We start from the raw sequence: 25,170 nt of genomic DNA on the forward strand, positions 1-25,170 counted from the left end.
TTAGTCCTAAATTCCCGGATCCTTGAATTAGAAAGAAATTTTAATGGTTGTAAAAGAAATCCCAAACCCATGAACTGAGAATGAATTAAAGGCTCAGAAATCATAAAAAAGACACAGGTGTATTTTTGAAAATCTAATGAATTTTAAGTTGGCCTCAAGGTTTGTGAAAGGCTGGTGCTAGCACACTGCTATGGTGATACAAGGAGATGAAGTAAGGTTGCAGAGACTCAGCAGAGACCCTTTGAAGGGTGTGACAGGTAGGCTGATGTCATTCCCACGTTATGCGAAATGCAGAGAAAATAAATCTAATAGTTTAATACTCAATTTCCCTGCCTAGAGCAGGAGAGCAAGAGCAAGACAGCACCTACATGGGAACACTAGAGGGAGCAAAGACAAGAAAGCAGATGAAGAGGAATGAAGGCAGGAAAGGAAAAGCCACACCAGTTTCTGAGATAACTTTGAAGAGGAGGGGGAAAGGAAAGTTTTGTGTTTCTTGTGCCTTGAGCACTGCATCAAATTTACTGAGCGTAGAAACAAAAAGATAGTCCTTTCTAAATGTGTACGACAGAAGGGGACCAGCTGGATTCTCATTTTGCACATAGTATTAAGGATTCAGTTCTTCAGGTGAAACAGTCCTCATTCACAGCCAGGTAAGCACATTATTGGGGATGGCTTTGCCCAGGTTCAGCTGCTCTTCTGGAAAGGCTGGATTCCAGCTCACTCCCCTGGTGCTGCGTCTTGAGGGGAAGCAGGAATGGAAGAAAGCAGTCGCACATTTTGCTGTCTCTTAGTGAGCTATGCAGTCACGACTCATGCCCAGAAAACAGATCCATCCTATCTGGTTCTTTTTCATTTTGGGGCTGGAACTTCCTTAAACCACCCAAGCTAGTTCAAGGCTTTCTTGCTAGTTTCCTCCAGTCAAAATAAAAACAGCTATATATCCCAACCATGCTTCTCTTAAAATCATCAGAATATGACAGAGCTGCTCTTTCTAGTTTAATTCTGTCCCTTTAAAAGTTATTAGAAGTTATTAGCACTTCAGGAGTCATTTTACAGCTTTGTGCTTTGATCCTCTGCTTCCACAAGTCAGTTCCCACTGAGCTGCTTCATAACTTGTTTAATAGTTAATTTGTTTGGACATCATTAAAAGTATTAAGGCTCCAGGCAATGAGGACATGCCAATTACTGTGTCAAGTGATTTAATTCTGAGGGGGGCAGTAGGAAGCAGTAGTTTAAACCGCTTAAAGGCTTGTACCTCTTGCCACTGAGAAATATGAAGAGAAACTGATCTGCTCAGAAAGCCTGCCGATTTAGGTTCAAAGAGGTGTACTTCTGGATCATTTATTTTGGGTGCTCAGCAGATGCTGAGACATGAACTGTGCATGTGAAATACCAGCTTAAGCAGCTCTGTCATGAAGAAGCCTGCCTTAGCTCCTAACAAAACCACTACAACAGAAGGTTGGAAAAACAGCCTTCTGAGAAGTGGCATTTTGACAGGATTCTTTTAAACCATTAACTTTTGTTTGCTGGAGCTTTCCTTGCAAAGTACTGGATCTGCATCCCAATGCACTGCAGTTTTATATAAAATTTCTCAGTGCCACTTATTATTGCAAAAATATGCTGAAAAGGTAGGTATCCAGACTTGTCTACTCTAGGTGCATTCTTCTGGCATTTAACAAAGCCTTTGGAAAGGCTTTCCCCTGCCTTAGCTATACCTTATTATATTAATATTTTTTATTATTATTTTCAGTAGAAGTAATAATAAATAATAATGTAGTATACCACATATTAACAGCCACCTATTAGTTATACTCCACACCCTTTCAGGGAGGTGACACTTATACCAACAAATTGTGTCCTTTTGTGGCAAACTTAACCCAATTTCCCAACAGTCCAAAGGCTCCTTTTGCTGGTACTAATTCTACCTTTAGTAGAACTGTGCAGCTTGGCAATATTAAAGTCAGCAAAACTCTCAAGTAGAGATTCATTTTCCAGGTTTAAAAATGCATACACTAGGGAATCCTCATAAGGTCAGCCTTGTACTAGCACCGCTTTGCTGAGATAGGATCACAGCCTTCCCTTGCTGGCAAAGAGCTCCAAGGCGAATGAAACTGCACCAGTAAAGCTGTACTTTGTACAAATATAATAAAACTATCTGCTTGAGGAAAACACACACAACAAAAAGATGAGACTTACTGGCACATGGGCTTTCGCATCGCACACCTTTTCCTGTTCTTGAATGACACAGTTATCAGGAATCTACTGTGCAGACCTGACTTTAGCTACACCAGTAAAACCACTATTTTTCCAGCACGAATGCAACTGTGTAGGAGTTTCCACTGGCAAAATTAAAAGAATAAAAAATCATACCACCAAGTGACATGGTACACAAATACCACTTTCAAGTTAGCTACATGTAACAGCTATACAAAAGACATTGACAGGTTTTGAGTGGAGAGTTCAGGCATCCAGAAAATACAGTAGCATCTGGTGTGTGGATCAGTAGGAACAAAGCTTTTCAGAATAAAACTGAAAGGGGGAGAAATGCTAGGGTCTGTGAAATGTAACAAGTGGTAGAGGCACAAATGAGCCAACAAAACTTTTCACAAGCTAACAACACTAGCACAGGTGTGAAATTACTTTTTTTTTCCCCCCAAGGATGAGGGATGAGGATTCCAAAGATGAGGAAATGGAATTGTGAAAACACAGACTGAGACACATGCAAACACATAAACTCAAAGGCTTATACAGATATAAGTAAGGTACATACATCTAGCACTTGGGGATAAAAATCCATTAAAGCTCCATATCTAAACAGCAACACAGAAGTTTTAGACCACCTGTTGCGGGGGGGGGGGGGGGGAACAACACACAAACCAGAAATGGATCAAAAACTTGTCACACTTGTTACGTTTCCCAGGGTGATAGGTACTGCTGTGGAAGGAAAACTGGAAATTTCCTGCTGCAACACACTACACACCATGTAGCAGACCTGAAGGCAACTGGCCAGAAATTCTACTTTAAATGTGTTCATTTATCACACAGCAGAAAGAGCATGTAGATTCAGAGTTGAGATCAAACTGGAATGCAGGATTCAGATGTCCTCCCATCCCTCTCTTACAAATACCCAGGCTTAGTCCAAACATTTTGTATTTGTAGTCCTGTTTCATTAGGTGGTCGTCTGCATATGTCCCTCTAGAACTGTCCCACTGGTCATAACTTCTGAAGGCATTGGCCGGTTCAAATCCAATTTCAGAAAGGGTCCAAAAAAATCATGTTTCATGAAAAAAAGAGGCTGGACAGAGCAAAGAAAGAGTAACAGTCTCCTTACAGGAACCTCTTACAGGAAAGAGTTTTTTGACTAAGAGAACAAAATCAGTGTCAGCTCGTTTGCAACACACCTGATGACTCACACGAGTGGGGCATGAAAATGCACTCCTTGTCTTAAAAAACTATCCACAGAAATGTGGTGTAAGATTATATTGTGGCTTAAATGACCTTGAATACAAATAAAGCACTTCAAACAGAACCTCGTAAAACAGAAGTATGACCTCATCATGTACTTTAAATCTGTTTCTAAAGTCCCGTTTGGAGCCCTAAGCCAATACCTCTTCTACAGGGGTCAAATTCAACATTAATTCCACTTGTGCCTAGAAATAAGGAAAATCAGGGAAAGTATTGTCAAGAACTACTGTGATGGAATGCTACTGCCAGAACCCGAAGCATGTCACTCCCATTCAGAGTCTTTCTCAGTAACTTACAAATATGCATGATAGTTTCTTTTAAATACCTACTGAAATGAGACTCTTCCTAAGAAAGGCACTTTCTTTTTGATATATATGCACATCTATCATAACAAGGTAGCACATGCAATTTGTGAGTTTCCAAAACTCATCTCTCTGGCCATATTTTCTCTTCCCTCCAGCTACAATTCCTGTCCCAGGGTATAAACCAAGCACTGAGTCTTCTGCAGCAATCAAGTATCAACTTCCAGAATCCCAGTTCCAAAGGCAAGAGGTTCACTTCAGCAAAAGCACAGGAAACGTCCCACACTGCTCAAAGAACACTTTAAAAAGCCTATGTATGTAGTATTCGTTATACATCACGGACCAAGTTGTGTAATGATCCTCAGTTCTCATCCCATTCTAGTAGAGATTGTCTCAATGACATCACCATAATCTTGACCAGTCTAAAGCTGCTTATGTTTTCAGGATATGTTATCATAGATGATGACACCCATACTAGAGGAAGATAAATCTTCAACCCAACAAATCGAGCTAGATAGACAGTGCTGTGTACTGGGCAAAACATTCCTCTTGGCTCTTCCCACTCCTGATCAACTTGTATTCCACTGCCAGGAGCAACCTGGGATGAGCAATTTGACCACTGACCACCCATTATTAAATGGGAGATTCAAAAAATACCTAAACCGCTAGTCATTGATTTTTATGCCTTACTACAGTATTATATCTAACGATCTTTCTCAAGCAGTTAAACATATTGCCCTGCCTTTTGTGTCAAGATTATGAGATAAGGAGAAACTAATCAGTTTTCATTTACACTCTATGTAAGTATGAATAAACAAAACAGAAGTACTGTAAGATGAAAATTTGCTTAACTAAAGAGGTGTCTTAAAATTTCATTTGTTTCAAAGTAAATAAGTAAAACCCACAAGTTCCTATTTACTAGACCTGTTCCTTGTAGTCAAACATGCACCTGCTCACTTTAATGATTATCACCCATTTTTGGCATTTTGTCTTTATTTAGCATGGCAGAGCCTACACAGCTATCAGAGTGGGAGCTGGATTCTGTTCTGGCCCAAACATGACGAACAGAGCAGTCAACCAAATTCCGATCACAGCATCTCTCCTGCTGGTAACGTTTGAGCCAGCAGAGCTCAGTTTGACTCTCAGATCCCACGCTGAGCTTGCAGCTGGCAATTACGAAGAACCCCAACTTTCTATTTATGAAGTGAGAATACCGGATAGAGAAGCCACTGAGAAACCACAACCATGGAACCCCATCAAGTTACTGTTAGGATCACTCACAGGCTAGAGCCACAAAACACCTCAAAGCAAATGTTTACACTTTCCTCCATAAAATGCAGTGGGGAAAACAGTGGGAGGAATATAGCAGGCCAAAAAAGATGACATTTGTGTAAATATCTGCCTCCAACCACTCAGTTCCTAACCTTGCAGGATTTCAAAGTCCATAACTTCTTTTAGCACACCAGCTGCTTCTCCTTCAGAAATGGTGACAGCAGGCAGTGTGAAAATGACATGACTTGGAGACATACCAGTTTTATTTAAAAACAACATTTATATATATTACACACAATATCCCAAGTTAAAAGAACATTATTGAAAATGCTAAGTCAAATAGTCAAAAGTTAAGAAATTCCAGAATTAAGATCGCCTATGCAATCTTAATTTGAATCCCTTGTGTTATGCAGTATGCTACCGCCTTCAATCACATGGTCACGTATTACTTTTTCTGCAGGACCCTTGCCTTGTTCAGTGTAGAGGGTGGATGATTCTCAATTAATGAGCAGCTATTCAGTATTTGTTTTCTTCTTGTTGTTTAGTGTGCAGCCCATTTCTGATGGCTTGCCTCCACAGGGGGTTACTCAGAAACAGTTGAACAACTCCCTGATTGAATGCGTTATTACAGAACAAGATCATTTCATCTCTGCTTAGTTTAACCCACTTCACCAAACTCAGACTCTACTCTGAGCGCATATCATTAATTTATTCATGGCTTTTCTAAGGTTTACATTACTAATACATTTTTTATGAACTTATTGTCCCCCAATGCTTCCATTTTATCTAGACTGACTGGTGAAAAAATTATTAGAAAGTTTCTGTGTTGTAAAAGTATTCATTAATTTGGGATATCCAATTTAGAAAATGAAAGCATGCTTTTTGTAGAGTGCTTAGCATTACATGGTGCTTTAAATGCTGAACACTCAGGTCGAGCTGCAGCTCTAAGTATATGGTGCTGTTGCAGATCAGACACCGCCTCAAACTGAGTATCCAGAAAATGAGGAACATTCAGTTAATGAACACTTCAAAAAAGGTTTCATTTGCAGAAACTTGGCATTAGAATCACAGTAGTAAAGGCAGAAATTAAATCAAGTTTTCCAAGGCTGCATTTAGCTGCAGTAACAATGAGACCTACTGACGTGGTTATCAACAGAATAAGCAGTGCAAGTGCACCCAGATCCACAGACCCGAAAGAGTCAAGTGCCAGACCAGAAAGATAGGGGAAGAGAGGGAGAAGCACCCACAGTTACCAGTATAAGGCGACTCACTACTCTCCTTCCATCAAAACCAATGTCAGACATACTCTTGTATGTCACCTACCCTGTTGAGACCACCTCCTTTTTTCCTGCACTTTAAATCATTGTTTGGTATATATTTCCAAACTTCTGCAACCATTGAAGCTGTGTAGGAGAGTCAAAGACTTTTTTACAACATAGCCTGCCAGGCTTCCGGTTTATCACTAAACTGGTGAGCTTTATGCGGACCAGTGCAAGAAGCGATGAGACTCTTTGTCAGCGGGCTTCACTTGTTTTAGTTGGGAGGAAAGGAATGGCAAGAGGTCTCTGGTTCCACACCAGGTTGTGGAGGGGTATGCGTTCAGAGCCCATTGCCTATTTCCTTCAGGTGCCCTTCTTTTCCACCACTGCCAAACTGTCTCTGCTCCAGTCCTGTCTTCACATCTGACTCTTCATCCTGTTTTCCCATTTTCCTCACCAGACACTACCAGTGCCCACATTCCTGTTCTAGTCTCTGCAGTCACTCCCATACCAGCTCCTGGACCCAGCTGCTTCCCTCCTAGGTCCTCCCCAACCAGTTTGTCCCCCATCCTGGAGAAGCACATTCCCTAAATGAGGTGCTCCTCTGGTAAAGCACAGCTTTTCCACCTTCCCTGTATGTACTGGCTCCCCACCCTAATCACCCTTCACAAAGACCTTAACTGAACGCAGTGTTTCTTCCCTCCCACTCCCAGTATCCTTGCTGATCAGTCCTGGGTTATCCTCACCTCACCTCCAAGTACAACTCAGCCTGCCCAATTCCAGAGTTACAAGTCCTATCCACTGCATGGTCTGTGGGGATGAAATCTGCAGGTGCTTGGGCTTAAGGGTAGGCTGTCCACATCGCTCTAGAAAATGTAGTTTCCTGAGCTTCCTGATACTGCGCAGAGGTAAGATTCCTAAATTTGGGTTCTCCCTTCAACTGCCCTCAAGGAGACTCTGTCTGTCATGATCTGTAGAATAGCATGTTTATCCTCACAGGCTAACAACTTTTCTGAGCAACTCATAGTCTGTACTGCACTTATAACTGGCCAAACTCAGGGAATTTTTAATAAATAATAATATTTTTAATAAATAAATGAGGGGAAAAAAAACTAATGGTGACAAATTTCATCACTCCATCAGCTGTTAGTTCCACACTTCAGGACTAGAAGCACTAATACCTTAAGAGTGAAAGACTAAAAAACCCTGAGACATACACAGCTGACACAGCATTACACGTTTGGCAAATTGTCACCAAACAATTGCAACTGAAAAACGGAGCTTAAGCAAAAAGCTTGAGGAAACCTCAGGAACAGAAGAGCTACCTGATGTCAAGTGACATGACATCTTGCACTCAAATGGATGAAGCTTTTCTGTTTGTATGTCTGCCTCCAGGCATCGATGTACAGAACCGTATCGCCTCTGGCAGAAATCAGGAAAGCAGCAGGGTACAGGGCAGGGTACACAGAAGCCCATGGTGCAGCACAAAAGAATAAGGGACACTGACTTAGTGGGAATGAGAGTTAAGGGAGAAGAGGAGGTATACAGATCTTTTGGCGTGGGAAGAGAGAGCAGACAGATGCACAGGAAAGCGGAAAACACCAGGTCTGGTTGCAGACTGTCCCTTAAGTATAAGAAGAGAGAATGGGCTGGGAAGGTGGCGTACAGATTACTGTGGGCAGAAGCATTTAGCAGGAACAGTTAGTTCAGGCTTCAAAAGAAATGATGCAAGTGACTAGAAAACAAACACACAGCTGCTCTCCAGAAACCTAAGAGAATTAGGGTGTTTTCAGCCCTCTTTGCACCTTCTTAAATCTGGACTCCTCTCAGGCTAGTGCAATCAGCACAACCACTAAAGCACTGTGTGCCCATCAGCACAAAGCACCTTACACTGGAAACTGGCCATGACTTAACAAGCTTCTCCTGCCTAAAATAAGCCAAAAAGTTAAACCCATTCTGTGTCCTAATATATTGATGTGATGGTAGCAGCAAGACATGGAAAAGTGGAGTTCATAGTGACCAGTTTACTCCCTTTTCCGGTATTCCCATCCCAGAAAGCAGCTCTCTGCAGAAGAGCCTAGCTCCAATGCCTCCTGGCTGGCCTTCCAGGCAATCTCTGCAGGAAGGGAGGCAGCTGCTGCAGTTTCCCTTGAAACTTTTTTGTTTTATTGAAAGAAAATGAGAGAGACTGTTAACCTTAGGTCTGCCAGCTGTTGAACGGGGCCTTCTTATGCTCTGAAAGCTGCTGGATTTCCATTTTAAAAGAAAATCACAGGTAGGAAGAAAGAACCTCAGATGCAAAACACAGGAGGGTATGTATAGCACATGGAAGTCCACTTAACAAGAGTACACATCTATTTCATGAATGGGAGATACTGTCCAAGGACACGACTGGTGTTTAAATTTAACTAGCACTCTACCTGAGGCAAGAGAGGCAACAAAAGAAAATCCAAGAAATTACAAGGTTGGTGCTGGCAGAGATCTATTCTGGGATTACTCAGGGTCATTTCAAAGAACATGTCAGCTTCTTTAACAGTTCTGACCTTTGCAATACAGCAGTGTAAAACAAGATGTACCTATCCTACATGCATTAGAATGCTTTTACTATATTTCACGTTTCCAGAATGTTCATTATTTGATTCAAGCTGGTTTGAGATTTTTGATCTGGTAAAGAAACACACTGGCTCTCTAGTGCTAGGACTAGAAATTTACATAGATATACACAGAAGGAGTTGACCTCAGTGGAAAAATCCAGATTTATATTGCTGTTGCTGAACCAGAATTTATTCCTCACCTAGTAGACATGAAACTAGAACTGTTTCATGGAAAGAAAACAAAAGTCACTATACAAGATCAAATATGTTGTCTATGTAGCCCAGGATTCTGACACTGGTCAGTCTCAGATGCTTTTAAAAATGCTTTTACACTTTCAGAGAAAAATTAATACAGGAAATCTGCCCAAAAGGGAATTTCCTCTTTATATGTGCTAAGTAGTGTGTGTCTTACAACCACAGGCCACAATAAAAACATACTGCTTATAATTATGGATGCTCTCATTCCCACATGAGCATTGGCACCTTTACTGAAATCCTTCAAGGCTTTCAACCTCAGTGCACACTTGCAGAAATGAATTCTACAGGAGAATACTGTGCTACATACAGAAGCTTTTCCTTCCATTAATATTATCTGTAATGCCTCTCAATTTCACTGAATTTGTCCTTACTCTCAAAAAATCGCAGAGATTCATTAGGAATTTCTGACTTACTTCCTCAGTTTCATTTATTCTATATACTCCTACCATACCCCCTCTTGCCCACCTTCTTTCTGGAATAAAGAATTCCGGGACTATGAGTCTTCTTCAGGAGCCATTTCATAGATACCCGTGTACAATGCTAGTGGAACAGTCTAATAATTCCCACCAATAATGCCTCTGAAATCTCAAAACTCATTCCACGTTTTATGATCAGGCTGCATTCAATTAAAATTAGTGATACTGATAGATGTAGCAGCAGTACTAGGGTAAGCCATTTTTACATTATGTGCTCATCCAGGAATAGACTTAACTGATTTTTTTATTAAGTAAATTTTATCTCTCCTAATAAAATCAAACCTTCTGGTTAGGACTGAAGAGAAGAACAACAACACACAAGCACTGAAACTTTTTGCATAATGTGATTTCATTTCATTATGTTTGGCTATAAATTTTGCTCTTCCCCTGCAGTCAATACTTATAACTTTATCAAATGAAGAGGAATTTGATGGCCTGGCTTTGATGAGAAACTTTGCTTTTAATAATTCTTTTTTTAATGCATGCCTGCTCAGTTCTAAATCAGGAAAGCCATATCGCTTTCTCACTGCGCCAAGGTGAAATGGTGACCCATTACACATAATGGACTTGTTTCAATCTCTACATAATGAGAATAGCACCTTGACAACAACATAGGCACTGAAGGTAGAAGAGGAGAAAACATTACCTTGGGAGTAATCTCCTTGTATCACACACCTACATTACAGTGGTATCTGATGTGCTTTAATTTGTCATTGTTTGTAGTTTAAATTTCTAAGAGAAAGAACAATCTGGAAGTGTGAAAAATTACTAATTATAACATTTAAAATAGAAGCAGCAATGGAAATGTCAACAATCTGACTGGGACATCAGAGATTTTTGCAATGATGAATAAGGAACATTTTACTGCAGACTGGAAGAGAAGTTTTGGGCCATTTTTCAAAGCCTGAAGAACTTCTCAAGGAGTAACAAATGTTCATTTTTCTTCTAGCCCTTCAATTACTGTCAGAACATACTGTGGTCTTTCTAATGGCTCCCATGAACTTTGAATAGCATTCATTGTCAAGAGATCATAAGCACAAAGATACTTTGGTTTAAGTCCTACTGAAATCAATGCAAGTTGGGCGTTTGTACGCCACTGCTGCTTTGGATCTGTAGGCTTAACCATGATATCAAGTACTTACTGAACCACTGATTTCCTAGGAAGCATAAGTCTTCCTGGAGGAGACAGGGCTATATCATATACATACTGTTCCTGTAGTTGGTTAACAGTCCCCTGACACAGCCATAACCTTCAAACTGACTGATATAGCTTCTGACCAGTTACGAGCCTTGAAATAGAGAAGATTCAGGAAGTGGCAAATTTGATAGCGTGAGAAATTTCAGTGTATTAGTCATACTGGATTAAGAACAAGTATTTGAAAAAAGATTCAATGTAGCATAAAAATATATTAGAACATTTTCTGACATTCCTTATTGGCTTACTTATTAAGGAAAATGTTGGGGAGAGTTAAATATAAATAAAAATGGAAGAAAAACTACTCTCGCACTAACACAGACTGGTAGAAATTTGTATTCCCAGGTCTTTGCATATGTATACGTATGCATATATATATAAATATGTATGTATACACACACATTATATATAGCTTTTTCAGTTGACGTAAGATACTTCAGTAAGAAGCTGTGTATAAAAAGAAATATAAAAGGAAGTTTTATGAAATGCATAAGACAGAAAACTTCAGTCAGTAAGAAAAAAAGAACTTGGGGATGAAAATATAAATAAGGGCTAACCAGACCTGTAAAAACCTTTGTTACACTTGTTATCTTATCTTCCATCACTAGCTGGCAATACAGAGAAATTATTAAAAAATAAAACCAAAAAACGTATCTCAAACTATACCTACAGAGGAATGGATGGCATCTCTGTCAAAAATCAGGCCTCTGCACACTTGAAATGGAAGTTACACATAAAGGTCAGTCTCCAGGTAATAAAACCCAGGTTCCCTTCCAGACTAGCTCAGAAATATACTATTTTCAAGTTTAAAGCACAAGGACAGGTTCTAGCTGCGTTTTACTGCAATACAGGCATGCTGAAAGATGTAAAGTGTTTTTTCTCCACTCCATTGATTTGCCCTATAAAAAGAACCAATTGCAATTGCAATTCTTCTCCCCTCCAGTGTAAGCAGCTGCACTCCCCTGATTCCTTTAAGAGACCTGCAGGAAGCAGGGAGCCTGGAATAGGCACAGGCTACCCCTTTGCACCCCAGGCTGGGGAAATGAAAGCAAGAAGCATAAAGTTATACTCCACAGATAACACAGCAAAGAACTGCATTGCACTCTAAAGGATTCAGTTACATATTTTGATCTACACTAATGTGAAGGTTGCTTTTCTTGATGTGTTATCCTGATTGATATCATCTCTAATCCAGAGGCACTTCATTAAGAAGTTGCCAAGAATCAACATTTTGACTGTTTCAGCCTTTAACTGCCAAAGCTGGTTAATTCTTCTGCAAACTGAAGGAAGGATAGTCACTCTGTAGGCAGGTGCAACTGGTTTGATGACTGTTTGAGTCATTTTGGGGTGTGCAGCAGACAAGCTCTCCTGTCGTTTTATACTAACTGGACACATCAGGCCTCTTGGCTTTGTTGTGGCAATCCACCTGGTTACTCATTTCCCCTTCATCTGGTATCATGTTTTAGGATGAAGCTTCTTTTGGGCAAGATGCTTCTGAAAGCAAAGGAACAAGATAGCCTACTTTTCAAAGCTAATTTCTTTTTCAAAGCGTGGACATGAGGAAGGTGGCAGGGGGTGGGATGTGACTTAAAAGCAGATGGAAATGCAGAAGAACAGTTGCTTAGCACCTATAAAAGTCAGGCCCACTTCTTCACAAGCTATGTATGTATTTAGTTACCCATATTTAGGCACCCGCATTTGAGTTTTGGCCTCTAAATAACCTAAATCCATCAGAGTTTTTTTTGGAATGTGCACTTGATTAAATAAACAAAGATACTAAAAGTCGTAAGAATCATGCTGTGGTCATGGCAGCAATCAGCTCTTCAACACTCAGGGGCAGCTTTTGTATTACCTATGCTCCTGTTGGGAGCTTTGTCATCTATTGATGAATGAAAGACAGAAATCAGAAAAAGGCGCTGTAAAAGCTTAATTCCACAATAATTTCTCAGCCAGTGGGACAATAAGAGATCAGCCAGTAGCCTTCTTGCTTTTGTCTGAGCAAGAGATGCAAATTAAAGATTGGAGTCAGAAGCAATTATTCAACCTAGACTATTTTATGTGGGCATGTGTATGTTTTGGAATGGGTCTGTAGCAGCTATTTCTCTTGGACTGAATTGATACAACAGGGCAGGACACAGATAGGCAGCATTTCAGAAATGTAAAAAAAAAAAAAAAGCCTGTAGAAACGCTAGATTGACAGACAAGAAGAATGTGCTCAAAAGCACTGGGAAGCTGGAAACATTTCTTTTATATTCTGCTCTATTTATTACTCAATTAGAAAAACTCACCTGATAAAAGGAGCAAGAAATTACCCCACTTAATGACACAGATAAGAGAAGAAAACAGAAGCATTTAATTCCCATAAGCATCTCTTGTCTTTTGTCTCAGCCTGCTTTTTATGCCTGGATTATGCTAACACTATTAATCTTTGTGTCTGTGACTAACTCCTGGGTTTTTATGTTAGTGACCTGATTCTGCACTAACATGCTCCTCCCAGTTTGGTGAAGCTCCCCATGTGATCTATTCTTCCCCCTAAATAAAGTTGAAAAATTTGGCTGGGATCAGTGAGCGCTGCTGAGGTAGCGGGTGTGTGGAGCTATTCCACCCTCCCCGCATCTGCAGCACAAATAACACGCCTGTTCAGCACTATCTGCCTCTCGGTTTTAAAGACCAAGGGGGGACGAGACTGGCCAGTTAGCAAGGTCTCAGGCTACCTCCATGGTCAGGCTTCAGCACGGGCTCCCAGCCTTGCCACTCCCTGATCACTCTCCCCTTTTGAAAGTAGCCCAGCGAGCCGAGGAAGATGTGGCCGGAGAAGGTGAGTGCTGCATGGCTATGATGAATCCTTTGTGCGGAACCGGAGGCTCATTAGAAAGTGGAGGAGGGAGGGGGGCAGCGGTCGCAATTTTTTAAATGGACACAGTCAAAAGCCTTCTTTCCTTCCCCGATATGCCAAGGGCACATGTGCCCCTTTCAGAGGGAATCTACCTAATGAGCTGATTTCCCGACAAAGCTCATTTTCCTGGCGTGGGGCGCAGAGCACAGCAGCAAAAAGCCCAACCATCGGAAACCGCCTGCTGCAGACGTGCCGTTTGTCCGGCCGGGCAGGGGGGTGCCTCGCCGGGCACAGCTCAGAGGGCTGCTCCCGCTGCATCCTGCTCCAGCCCTCCGCAACCTCCCAACTGGGGGGGGGCACGGCACGGTGCTGTACCCGGTGCGCGGGGCTGGCACGGCACCGGCTGTCACCGCACCTGCTGTGCGGGACCGGCACGGCACGGCTGGCACTCGGCGTGTAGGGTTGGCATGGCACGGCACCGCGATACCCAGTGTGCGGAGCTGGCACCTGGTGTGCAAGGCTGGCACAGCATAGCACTGCACAGCGCGGTACCAGCACGCAGGCTGGCACGGCACAGCACCGCGGTACCAGCGTGCGGGACTGGCACGGCGCAGCAGGGAGCAGAGCAGCACCCCAGGGCTGCGCTGCTCACCCCGCTGCCCCCGGCCTGGCACAGGGCCACTCGTGGCCCCCGCTGGGGCTATCCGGCTCTAGTCAGAGGCATGACCATCCTCCCCTGGGTACCAGCAGCTTTCGATGCATACACCCACCACGCACCCCCCTTCACAAAGACATATGTAACATCCTCCCTCATAGCACAAAGGTCCACCGAACACCCCTAGAAACATACCCTCCTCTGCTCAGGCAATGTGCATTTTCCTCTCCATCCCCACCGCGGCCCCAGGGACCCTTCACCCTTTCCCATTCATCATGCACCTGCTTCTCCACATGCATATAAGCCTCCCCCTCGGTTACCCGTGTTACTTGTCCCCTTTGTTTGCCCACAGAAGTAGCGTGCCCCTTCCTCCCCCTCCATACATACACCTGGTCAGTATGTCTTGCTACCTACACGTGAAGGCTGAACCCCTCACCCCACAAAGGGGGGAAGGTGACATGCCCCTCATCCCCTTCCACCCACGGCTAAAGCAGTGCACAGACACCTGCCATGTAACCCACCGATCTCTAACACATTAACTGATCTCAAATGCATTTCACGTAACTTTTCGCGTTTGGTATGTGATTGGAGCTAAAAGGAAACTCAACGCTGACCAGTAAGCACTGAATGCTTAAAGAAAGTCTTTATTCCCTTCTCCCCGCCTTGCCTACTCCTTTAGCCTGAGTGCTGGGACCAGCTTACTGCACACCAGTTCTATCCACCCCAGAGACAAGCTCCCTGGGCTTTAAGACCAGGAGAGGAGGGCAGTGAGGAGGAAGGAAGGATGCTTTCTGCTTAGCTAGAACTCCCAGATTACACAGAGACTGTCCCCAGTCCCTGCTGTGGGAAAAGAAATGTGGTCTTATTCCAGAAATGTACAGACACAAAGTAGCTAGCTGCATCTACAATGACATTCATCACTCCTCCTCTCAGCCCCCTGCTGCCTCCCACCCTTTAACTTATTATTTTTCTTGCACAATTTTAAAGGTGAAATTCCCCGAGTACTGAATATATTGTAGTCTTAGACTGTAACTATTCATCAAGAACAGGCACATTGGCTGGAAGGAGAAGAGTTTTCTTTTTAAATGAGTTGGATGAATACTTGAATGTTCAAACAATCTTTTGCTCTTTGGCACATTATGAAAAAAAAAAGTTATCCCTGCGGGAGTTTCAATCTTGGCAGATTTTAGATCCAAGAGAAAGACTGCAAAGTGTCCCATCCGTAATTACTTTCCTTGCTAGCAGTAGGGAAGGAGAAAAAAGGAGAGAAGCGATTAAAAAAGGGAGGGGGACACGAAAGCAGATCCGAGTTGTTCATCTCCCTTTCACAACCAATTAGCCCAGAATTAGAACCCTCCTTCACCTGCAAAGAAAATGAGAATTTAATGAAAAGGCCAGTGATTGACTTAAGATCTTATTTTATGAAGGTTCTTAGGTATTGTTCATTTTAATTCAGCTCTGAACAGCTTTCAGTTTTCATTTATCCTGTAAGTCAAGAGAACAATTAAAACATCTACTTGTACCTGGACTGGTAAGTACTTGTTCTGACTCCAAAAAACATGTAACAGACCATTAGGACAAACTGATCCTGGAAATAGGCAAATGGAAAAAATCACTGAGCAACTTTAAGCATCGGTGTAGGCTACGGAATTGTTTGCACTCCAGGATTTGTGTTTTCACAGAATAACATTTAAAATACAGACTAATGGAAAAATTCACAGGCTGCCTCTGTAATCACAGGATGTAATTGCCCCTGATTTTGAAAGGTGTGTGGGAAGAACAGCATAGAATGCTGTGCAAAAGAAATTAATATGAACTAAATTAGCAAGAAGTTAACCATGAAAGACAATTTCAAAGGGAAAAAAGAATCCTTGTTTTATGGGGTACATTTTTTAGCTGATGATAAGACTGTTCCTTTAGTCAGAAAAACAAAGAATGGCTTATGAAGAAAATCCACCCTCTGAAAAGAGGAATAGCGTGTGCTGTTTTGGCAAAAATAATCTCAGCATAGTTTTTAAAAATTCAGTGAAGCCTATTTCAAAGTGAAAATCATGACAGAACAGATCTGTTCAACTGTTTAGAGAACAGCACTTTGATACAGCACTGTTTTCCAAGTTTAAAAGGGAAAAAAATCCAAATCCTTCCCCACATATGAGCATGTGAAAGGAATAAGACTCAATGTCTCTTCCTAACGTATTTTATTACAGCACACCTAAGCCTCAGTCAGCACACCTATGGGGAGCATTTAATATACAGTTTCAAAGTTACCCTAAAAACATCATACAAGGATTTCACTGATCAGGATGATAAACTTTCCTTACACCACTATATAGACAAGAAGGCTAAAATATGTATCACAGGTACATTTTAGTAACACTGGTTTAAGGAGGGAATTAGTCAAGTGTTCAGTCTAATAACATGACTTAGCGTAGTTTGTTCCTGGTAACAGGCACCAGCAACTTCCATAAGGATTTGGACTTTGTGCAGACAAAAGATAGTACTTGCCAAAACATGCAGTTACAAGAAGGCTGTAATCACACCTAAAAAGCTGCTGGTGTTTATCAAGTTGCAGTTATACTAAATTAACATGTCTATACTATCATGAGAAGTCACCAATAAAATCAGTGGGATGAATATCAATTTCAGAGAGAGTCTAAATCTACAACACAACAGGTCTGCTGCTTCAATCACTCTACACTTCAGGGATTACTTAATTAAAATTAAAGCCTTAAAAACTGGAATTAGCTCCACACAGGTTCTCTATAAACTAAATGCCCAGGAAAACAGTATGTTACATTTATGGTCCACGCAAAGCACAGACACCTGCCCACATGAGTTCTTCTGGAATGTAAAAGCAGATGTCCTGAGCAGTCGCACAGCCTGCAACTTCCATCTGAATCAACGGAAGCTGTTGTGCTCAGCATCTCTCAATACAGAGGTAAGATGGTATCAGGTTCTGCTCTAAAATTATTTGCTTTTGTCATATACAGACTGTCCCTCAAAGTTATCCAAGCCCATTGCAGCTTTAAGGAGAGAATCAAGATCCCACCAGATATTGTTCATTTTATAGGAACATGATTGAACTTTCTGTTGGCTTACAGATCTGACCAACCCTGGAATGAGTTATTACAAGTGCTCCCAAAACTTGCAATCTTTTTCTCTTCTTGCATAAAGGAGGAGAAAAACTCAGGTATAATGAAGACAGAACAGGCTGAACAAGTGCTAAAAGCAGAGTTTTCTTGCTCAATAGGGTAAAAATAGTGTAAAGTATTCTGAGACTAGGACTAGAATTTTATACACCTAATTAAAAGATTGACTTGCTTAAATCTTTAAGTTGCCCGTTACCTCACTGGATGTATTCACAAGGGGTTTATGCAAATTAAGTTTCTAAGGATGACTACATGTAAAAATCTAACACAGATAATTTCTTCTATTTTGAGATTAACAGTACGGCAGACAAAGGCATAGAGAGGCAGTTTGATTTTAGGACTTCTCAGATAAATCTATGGTGTTTAACACCTACAAACCCAGTGATACTACAAACATACCTGAAGCGTCATTCTGTAACAACCCAATGTTTATTATTTAAGCCCATACTCCCAAAGAACACAGAACCTACTGGGAAATAGGAAGCCTAGCTCGCTCTCAGCTGAAAGCTGATCAGCACTTTGTAGATCAAAACCTTAAGATTTCCAAAAGTATTTTAAGCATCCAGAGATAAAGACAGATAGATGTGTACTAGTATGTCCAAGGGTTCTGAAAATGGCAAGGGCGGTCTTATGTACATAATTTAAAATACTCATAAAATCTGGCCTTTCATTCTTACAAGTGAGTTTATAGAAGATACAGCAAAAATTAAGTAGTGTGGCTAAAACATGTCACTACGTGCTCTTTCAAGTGTTTCCTGCCTTCTCTCCTTCTCCCATTCCTTCCTTCCTTCCCTCCCTCCCCCTTATCCCCACTTTCATTTGCTCTCACTCCCACTCTGGCTTTCATCTGCAATTTTGTGCAGAAGTATATTAGTAGATGTCTTGCTATGCTAGCTCTGGAGGAGGAGAAAAGAATCATTTACATATCAGGTTTACAACACGATGGATACATTTCATACCAATGTTTTTACATCAAAAAGATGCAAATTTAGAGAAAGGAGGCACATTCTTCCGTAATGCAATAAAAATGGAAGAGACAATTTGAAAGGCAGCAGGGAAATTTACAAGCTGAAGGCAGAAAGCAAGCAAGCAAGCCCAAAACTATATTAAAAAGCCAATATATATTTAAGACAATATAAATGCTGGAAGTAATTCAACATTTGAAAATGCACAGTGTATGTACGGGTGGATGAGTACATGAGAAAGACACACAAAGATAGAAACCAAAGATTCTCCTACTACTGAAATCAAAGAGATTTTTCATATTAATTCACAAGGAGCAGGTTTATAGTTTCAGGTCAGACGTCTTTACTTTGGAAAGACGTTTTTGTGTTAATTTGAGAACAGTATTATACATTTTTCTCACTTGCTGCTGGTTTATATATCCTTATCAACCATTCTTAATCAATGTCATCAGGAATTCAAAGGAAGTTTGAGTTAGCCTAAGGGTCGGGTATGTACAATCAGCTTCCTATTAAAACAACAAAACTGCAGTAGCTCACATATAATTTCTGGCCTTCATCCTTCCAATGAAGCTGAAGATTTTAGACATTCACCGAACTCAGTCCTCCCTTTAACTGAAACACAGAATCAGAAAACAGAGTTATCCTAACAATAAAAAAAGCAAACCATACCCAATTAAAACTTCATACAAGTCTGGTCTCCCACCTGGCATTTTGACTTTTTTTTTTTTTTAAGGATTCCATGCACATCATCATTACTCTTTTTAATATAACACTGATAACGTCATTATTACCAAGTCACTAGCAAACAGAGGCAAGTTTTGCCCTTCTAAAAAGGGATGAGTCTCAGCCAAATCAAAAACCTGTTAATCAACATTCTTATCTCTTTTCAGTAATTCAGTATTTGACAGATGCCAATAATCTGAATTAACATTTGAGACGCTGATTTTTGTTACTGAAATTTCTTTTGTTCTTCTCTCATAAATTGCATCCAACCTGCTCTTACTTTCCACCCTCAAAAACTACACAAAAACCTCAAAAATCTTATACTGAGTTGTACTTTACTTTAAACATTAGCTTACTAAAACAGAAAGATATGAAAACATAAGCCACAGTAGCAAAGTCCATCTCTAGGCAAGGACATGTACTACATCAATAGCCTACGCTTATGTAAGTATCAAAGTAAAACATTACTATTTCATTAAAAGGTTTAGAAAAGTATTCAGCTTACAGATATTCTAATATGCTTTCATGAAAAGTTTCTTCCAACAAGTCAGTATTTCCAGACACACACACAAAAAAAAAAATCACTCAAATTATTTTTGTAAATACCTGAACCTTTCTAATATATTTTATTAAATATCAATGGGAATTAAATGTGCACAGTCCTGAGATACTAGCTGGCATGTTAGTAATGCTCAAAATACACTGAAGACTTATGACTCACACAAAAACAACAAAACAATCTAAGAATAATTTATTGTCTACTGTTTGAATTAAATTAGAGCATGGACAATGAAGAATATTTGGGGATTTTTTAATGGAAAGTTTCCTCATGAGAATGTGTTGACACTGACACTTCAGTAGATGGAACCTGACTCAACTCGAAATGTGTGTGCTGTGCGTGTATATGTGTACTTAATACAACAATTACAGATAACATGAAGAGTCTTCTCAAAATTTGAGTACTAGAGGTCCAACTCTTTCTCAAAAACTGAAATCTCAGTAGGATGTTGCAATATGAGCTGATGCTAAGCCATTTACCTCTACTGCTCCTCTAGTCTCACCAGTGCTGAAGAGAGGTGAATAATCACTTCCCTCAACTTCCTGACAACACTCTAATGCAGGCGAGCATGCCATTGGACTTTACAACAAGAGCACAATGCTGGCTCATGTTCAGCTTGGTGTCCACCAGGACTCCCAGGTCCTTTTCTGCTGGCCACCAGGACTCCCAGGTCCTTTTCTGCAAAGCTGCTTGCCAGCCACTTGGCCCCCAGCATGTTCTCGTGCATGAGGCTGTTCCTTTCCAGGGACAGATCTTTGCGTTTCCCCGTGCTGATCTTCCTGAGGTTCCCCTCTGTCCACTTCTCCAGCCTGTTGAGGCCCCTCTGAATGGCAGCACAGCTACCTGGTTTATCAGCCACTCCTCCTAGATCTGTATCATTCACAAACCTGCTGAGTATGCACTCTAAGTCATCAGTGACAATATTGAACAGCACTTACCCCAATATCAATCCTTAAGGTACTCCACTACTGGCTTGCCTCCAAGTGGACTTTGTGCTGCTGATCCCAACCTTTTCAGACCAGCAGCTCAGCCAGTTTTAAATCGACCTCACTGCCCATTTACCCAGTCCATATTTCATCAGTTTGTCTATGAAATGGTCTTGCTGAGAGTGTAAAAAGCCTCTCCAAAGTCAAGATAAACAACATTCACTGCTCTCCTTCATCCACTGGGCTAATCATTTCATCATAGAAAGCTACCAGGTTGGTCAAGGTTATTTTCCCCCTCATATATCTATGCTGACTACACCCAATTACATTCTTATCCTCAATATGTTTGGAAATGGTTTCCAAGAAGATTTGCTATGTTACCTTCCCAAGGGACTGAAGTGAGGCTGACCAGTCTGTACTTCCCCAGATCCTCCTCTTTGCCCTTCTTGAAGAGCCCTGCACCCTTTGCTTGCCAACCTGGTTCACCAATTCATCCACAAGCAACAGGAAGAAGCATTCTTTACCCTCAAGAAGCTTAAAAGCAAGGCAAACTAGAAAGTGGTGCTAGCATTGCTGTATTACCCACAGACACTGAGTGGCTGGGTCATAGTCACTCGAGAGTCTGCAGCAGAGCCACAAACAGACTCTTCAGACATTGTTTTGAAGGGCAGGGATTTGTCCATAAAAGCAGTCTCCTTCTCCCAAAATGCAGCTGAAGCACAAGCAGTACTTTGCAGACTTAAGATTTTAAAAGGATTCCTGTTTTGTTTTTGAAAATACACATACCTGAACTGAGGGTGAAATGGAGTTACAAATAACATCCACTCACCTTCTTGGAACAGTACCGTACAGTACCAGACGCCTAATGATTTTATATCTTATATATTTTATATTCCCCATAGGAATCTGATAGCTGTGGATACAGATGAGATGAGATACAGGTTCAGGCAAGTATGACAAGATCTTATTTTCATTAGTGCTGAGACATTCCACCCTCCTGGACTTTCATGTGGGTGGTGGACACTTAGCTACTCCATAAATCAGAGGGCATTGCTCAGTTTCTTAAGTTCTTTTATTACAGTTTCTTTCTTTAGGCTACTTGAGAAAGATGTTGAATACATAGCCAAGTAGCACTAAAACAGTCTATTGTCATAACCTCCTGATATACAACTTGCCAGTAGTGCAACTTGTAGACATTCATCAAAGATGTGGTATGTTGCACTTGTTCCCTTATGTGAAATGAACTTTCAATCAGCTTTACAAACAAGTGGTTTTTTGTCCTAAACTACAGTAAAATTTGGCTTTTCAACTTTCTTTAAAATCAACATTTATTTTTGACTATGTGAACATATTGTTCCAAACTGGCAAGAACTGCTCATTTACATCTTTTAACATCAACAGAATGCTAATCTATAGTAAACAGTCTCTATTACAAAGAAGAACGTGCTGTTAATTAGTAAGAGAAACCCTCAGTTCTCTGCTAGCCTGAGTGGGATGAACCACAGATTTCTATAAAGAGGATGGATTACAATTGCATCCTATCAAACAGAGCATCTCCAAACAAAGTCATGCTGCAAGATTTCTGAAACCTAATTTTGGCCACAAACCATTTGGGAGTAGGGTGGAGGGGGTTTAGAGCAATCTGTTATTTGAAAGAAATAGCTCTGAAAGTGCTTACAGCTCCTCAAAGTAAAACATCCTGGGGCCAAATCCTACTGTCCTGAGTAGAAGCAGGAATCAGTAAGAGCAGACCAGCCTTGTTCCTCACCAGATTTAACTCTAAAATGGGTTTTGGAACAGAAGAGGGAAGGGGGAGGGCAGACTAGCTCTTCACCTTCTCCAGATCAGCTCTTTAACTTCAGAACTGCTGAGTAAATTTTTTAGGATTTGTCACACACAGCATGTACCAAAGCCAAATGACTTAAATGTATTTGAAATTCTATCAGAATTATGAAAGAGTAAGGCTTTTAAATTCTAGATTACAGCTCACTGCATTAAGGGGAGTTCACCTCTTAAATAATCCTGTGTCATTTTTCACCTAGGTCATTTTTCCAGATTCCAGATTTGCAATCAGTGAGGACATCTTCTAAACTCCAGTATAACGAGGACAAAATCCCCAAATCAAAATCCTTTCCAGACAAGCCACGTCTGAGAGCAAATATCAAAGAAGAGGGGAAAATAAAAACCCTTCGTTAACATGAGAGCTTCTGTTTTGTAGCTGATTTTGTTAATGCCTGTGATGTTAGCAAAACCAAGCCTGCCCCTCAGTAAAAAAATATGCCTTTGATTTCACTCTCTTTTGGGAATATTTGGGTGAAGAAAAAAAAAACCTCTCACTGAAAAAATTCATAAGATATAAACTACACTTGTTGCAGTGCTTGTTTTTCTTTTAAGCCTGAGGATAAGCCCTGCCACCACAATGTTACTGGAAAATTGATTTGATTTTCTTCAATTATCTCTTCAAGAAAACAAGGAATCACAAACTGGCAGTCAGCTAAGCAACTTTCCCCCACCCCTTGATAAAGGCAACAACAGTGCACACACGTTTCTGACTTACACAACTTCGGATATAGATGACCTGTGCTGTAAACTTTGTGACACACACTGTTATTCCTACGCTCCCTGGCTTCATAAACAAACAAAGCTTCTGAGCCTCATCTATGCCTGGAGAACCCGAGGAGAAAACTGTCTTACGAATGACACAGGTGACAAGGGAATCATAGTTCTTGCTTCTTCAGAAATTTTGACTGAGTGAGAACAACTACTGAATCCCAATGAGGCTCAAGTTCAAAGAAGTTCCTGTACCTACACTTCTGGCCTCAACAGACTATGAGAACTTTGCTAAACTAAACACAACAACAGACACTGAAACTAAGCAGCTAGAGGGGTCCCTCTCATCCACTATTGCACTGATAATAGTGCTGATTATTATTTTCTCTTTGATAATGACATCCCTAGTAACCTACTGTTTTCACAAGTGGAAACTGAGAGGTAAAAAACTGCAGAAAGCACAAGAGGAATATCAGAAAGACCACGAAAAGAGCATTTTTCAAAGCACGCCTGGACTTGTTTCATAAAAAAAAAAAAAAAATCCGCCATGAAATACTCTTGCATTACCTGAAAATGAAAATAATAAAAGAACGGCAACTATGAAATTTCCAAGCAAACATATCCTTGTTTTATCTCATTTATAAGAGTTGTTAGCAGTTTGGAGATTTCCTACCGCTTTATTATACATATATATATATATTTATATATTTAGCCTCATTTGTGCAAAGTAAAACCAACGCAAACATGTATTTTTAATCTCTATTGTATTACTAAAACAGTAAATTTAAATCTATTGCTCGCACTCTTTCAAAAATCCACTGGCCCATGGAAGGCAAAAAGGTCAGATTTTGGCTAATGCAAAACAACACAGCTGATAAAAATCGGTGAAGTTGTGTTGTCTTGCACTGATCTAATCATCTGGCTGCAGATTTTGAAATCCTATTGAAGTCTTAAGTAAATCAGATTCACAGATACTCAGCAGTAGCAGCCTGGTCCTGAAAGCCTGTAGCTGAAGAACTCTTCATGTCTTCAGCAACAGTTCCATGCAGAAAGCATGCAGGACCAAGCCCTAAATTTGTTGGCAGGTGGTAAGTCAGTATTTCTTTCACATAATATGTGAAAGGTGCTAGTGGCATTCCAACCGTAAGCGGGTTAAGGATATCCAGCGTTAGTGGAACCTAACTTACCAAGGAAAGAGCAAGCCTAACGCACTTTTTTAACTAGGCTTGTAATTATTTTTAAACCAACCATACAATGGTGTGTTTCTATTTTCATAGCCTGTAATATTATGTCACAGAAAAATGACAGATCTATTGTGAGTAACATATATAAGTAATATTTTCTAACAAAGTGATGGATGTAATATTAATATACGTAATTGTTTTAAAAAGTAGAACACATGTAAAATTACAAACAAAAAACCCTGCTCAAGTATATAGCTTGCTTGCAATTACCATTAATGCTGTATGTATTTTTAAACAAGCTATAATACTGTGATGATGCTGTAAACTTACTTCTGTAGGCAAAAAATGTTCTATTTAAAAATGTCAAGATGAAGGATGTAAATGTTCTTAAAGTGCTATCAACTAAAAATATGAATTTTCACAGAATATTCTAAAGGATTCTGTTACATGCTACAAATCTATTTTACAAACGCATTTATGGATCATACACACTAGTCTATGTGAGAACAAACAGTACTATTTTATTACAAAATAAATAAATAAGCAGTGAATATCCATGCCCAGAAGCTGGAAAATGTTTCTTTTTTAAGGTACCCTGATCAATTCTATAGGTAGTTTGAAAGACAGAGGACCTAATACCTTACTGACAGAAGGTATACACTCCCCCTCATTTCCCAGCCTCCCCCCATACAGCTCATGCTGCTGTCAGTGCAGGCTAAGATCTTCAGAATCAGTTGTGGAGGAAAAAGGAACAGTTAGCTAGTTGCATAAAAACAATGCAAATGTAGCATTCATAAGATTA

General features: G+C 40.5%; 1 protein-coding gene and 1 long non-coding RNA gene across 4 annotated transcripts in view; one reads left to right on the plus strand and one right to left on the minus strand.

Annotated features, from left to right (window-relative positions):
• C23H8orf48 (chromosome 23 C8orf48 homolog) overlaps positions 1 to 25,170 on the minus strand; it is a 68,953-nt gene that overhangs the window by 24,769 nt on the left and 19,014 nt on the right. The window contains exon 7 of one of the 3 annotated variants that reach the window (XR_011329435.1): positions 18,964 to 19,038. The exons of 1 other annotated variant lie outside the window; for it this stretch is intronic. Coding sequence is in view for 1 of the 2 variants with exons in the window: in XM_069810865.1 (XP_069666966.1) it covers positions 19,035 to 19,038 (4 nt within the window). In the remaining variant the exon portion in view is untranslated. Of the gene's footprint in view, positions 1 to 17,644; positions 19,039 to 25,170 lie in introns of those variants that run through there. One more of the 3 variants, XM_069810865.1, reaches the window with a different exon arrangement.
• LOC138690683 (uncharacterized) lies at positions 13,357 to 24,934 on the plus strand. Its single transcript, XR_011329436.1, has 3 exons — positions 13,357 to 13,639; positions 21,537 to 21,581; positions 22,677 to 24,934. It is a non-coding gene; the product is annotated as an uncharacterized lncRNA (long non-coding RNA).

This window comes from Haliaeetus albicilla, chromosome 23 (genome assembly GCF_947461875.1).
Source record: "Haliaeetus albicilla chromosome 23, bHalAlb1.1, whole genome shotgun sequence".
NCBI lineage: Eukaryota > Metazoa > Chordata > Aves > Accipitriformes > Accipitridae > Haliaeetus > Haliaeetus albicilla.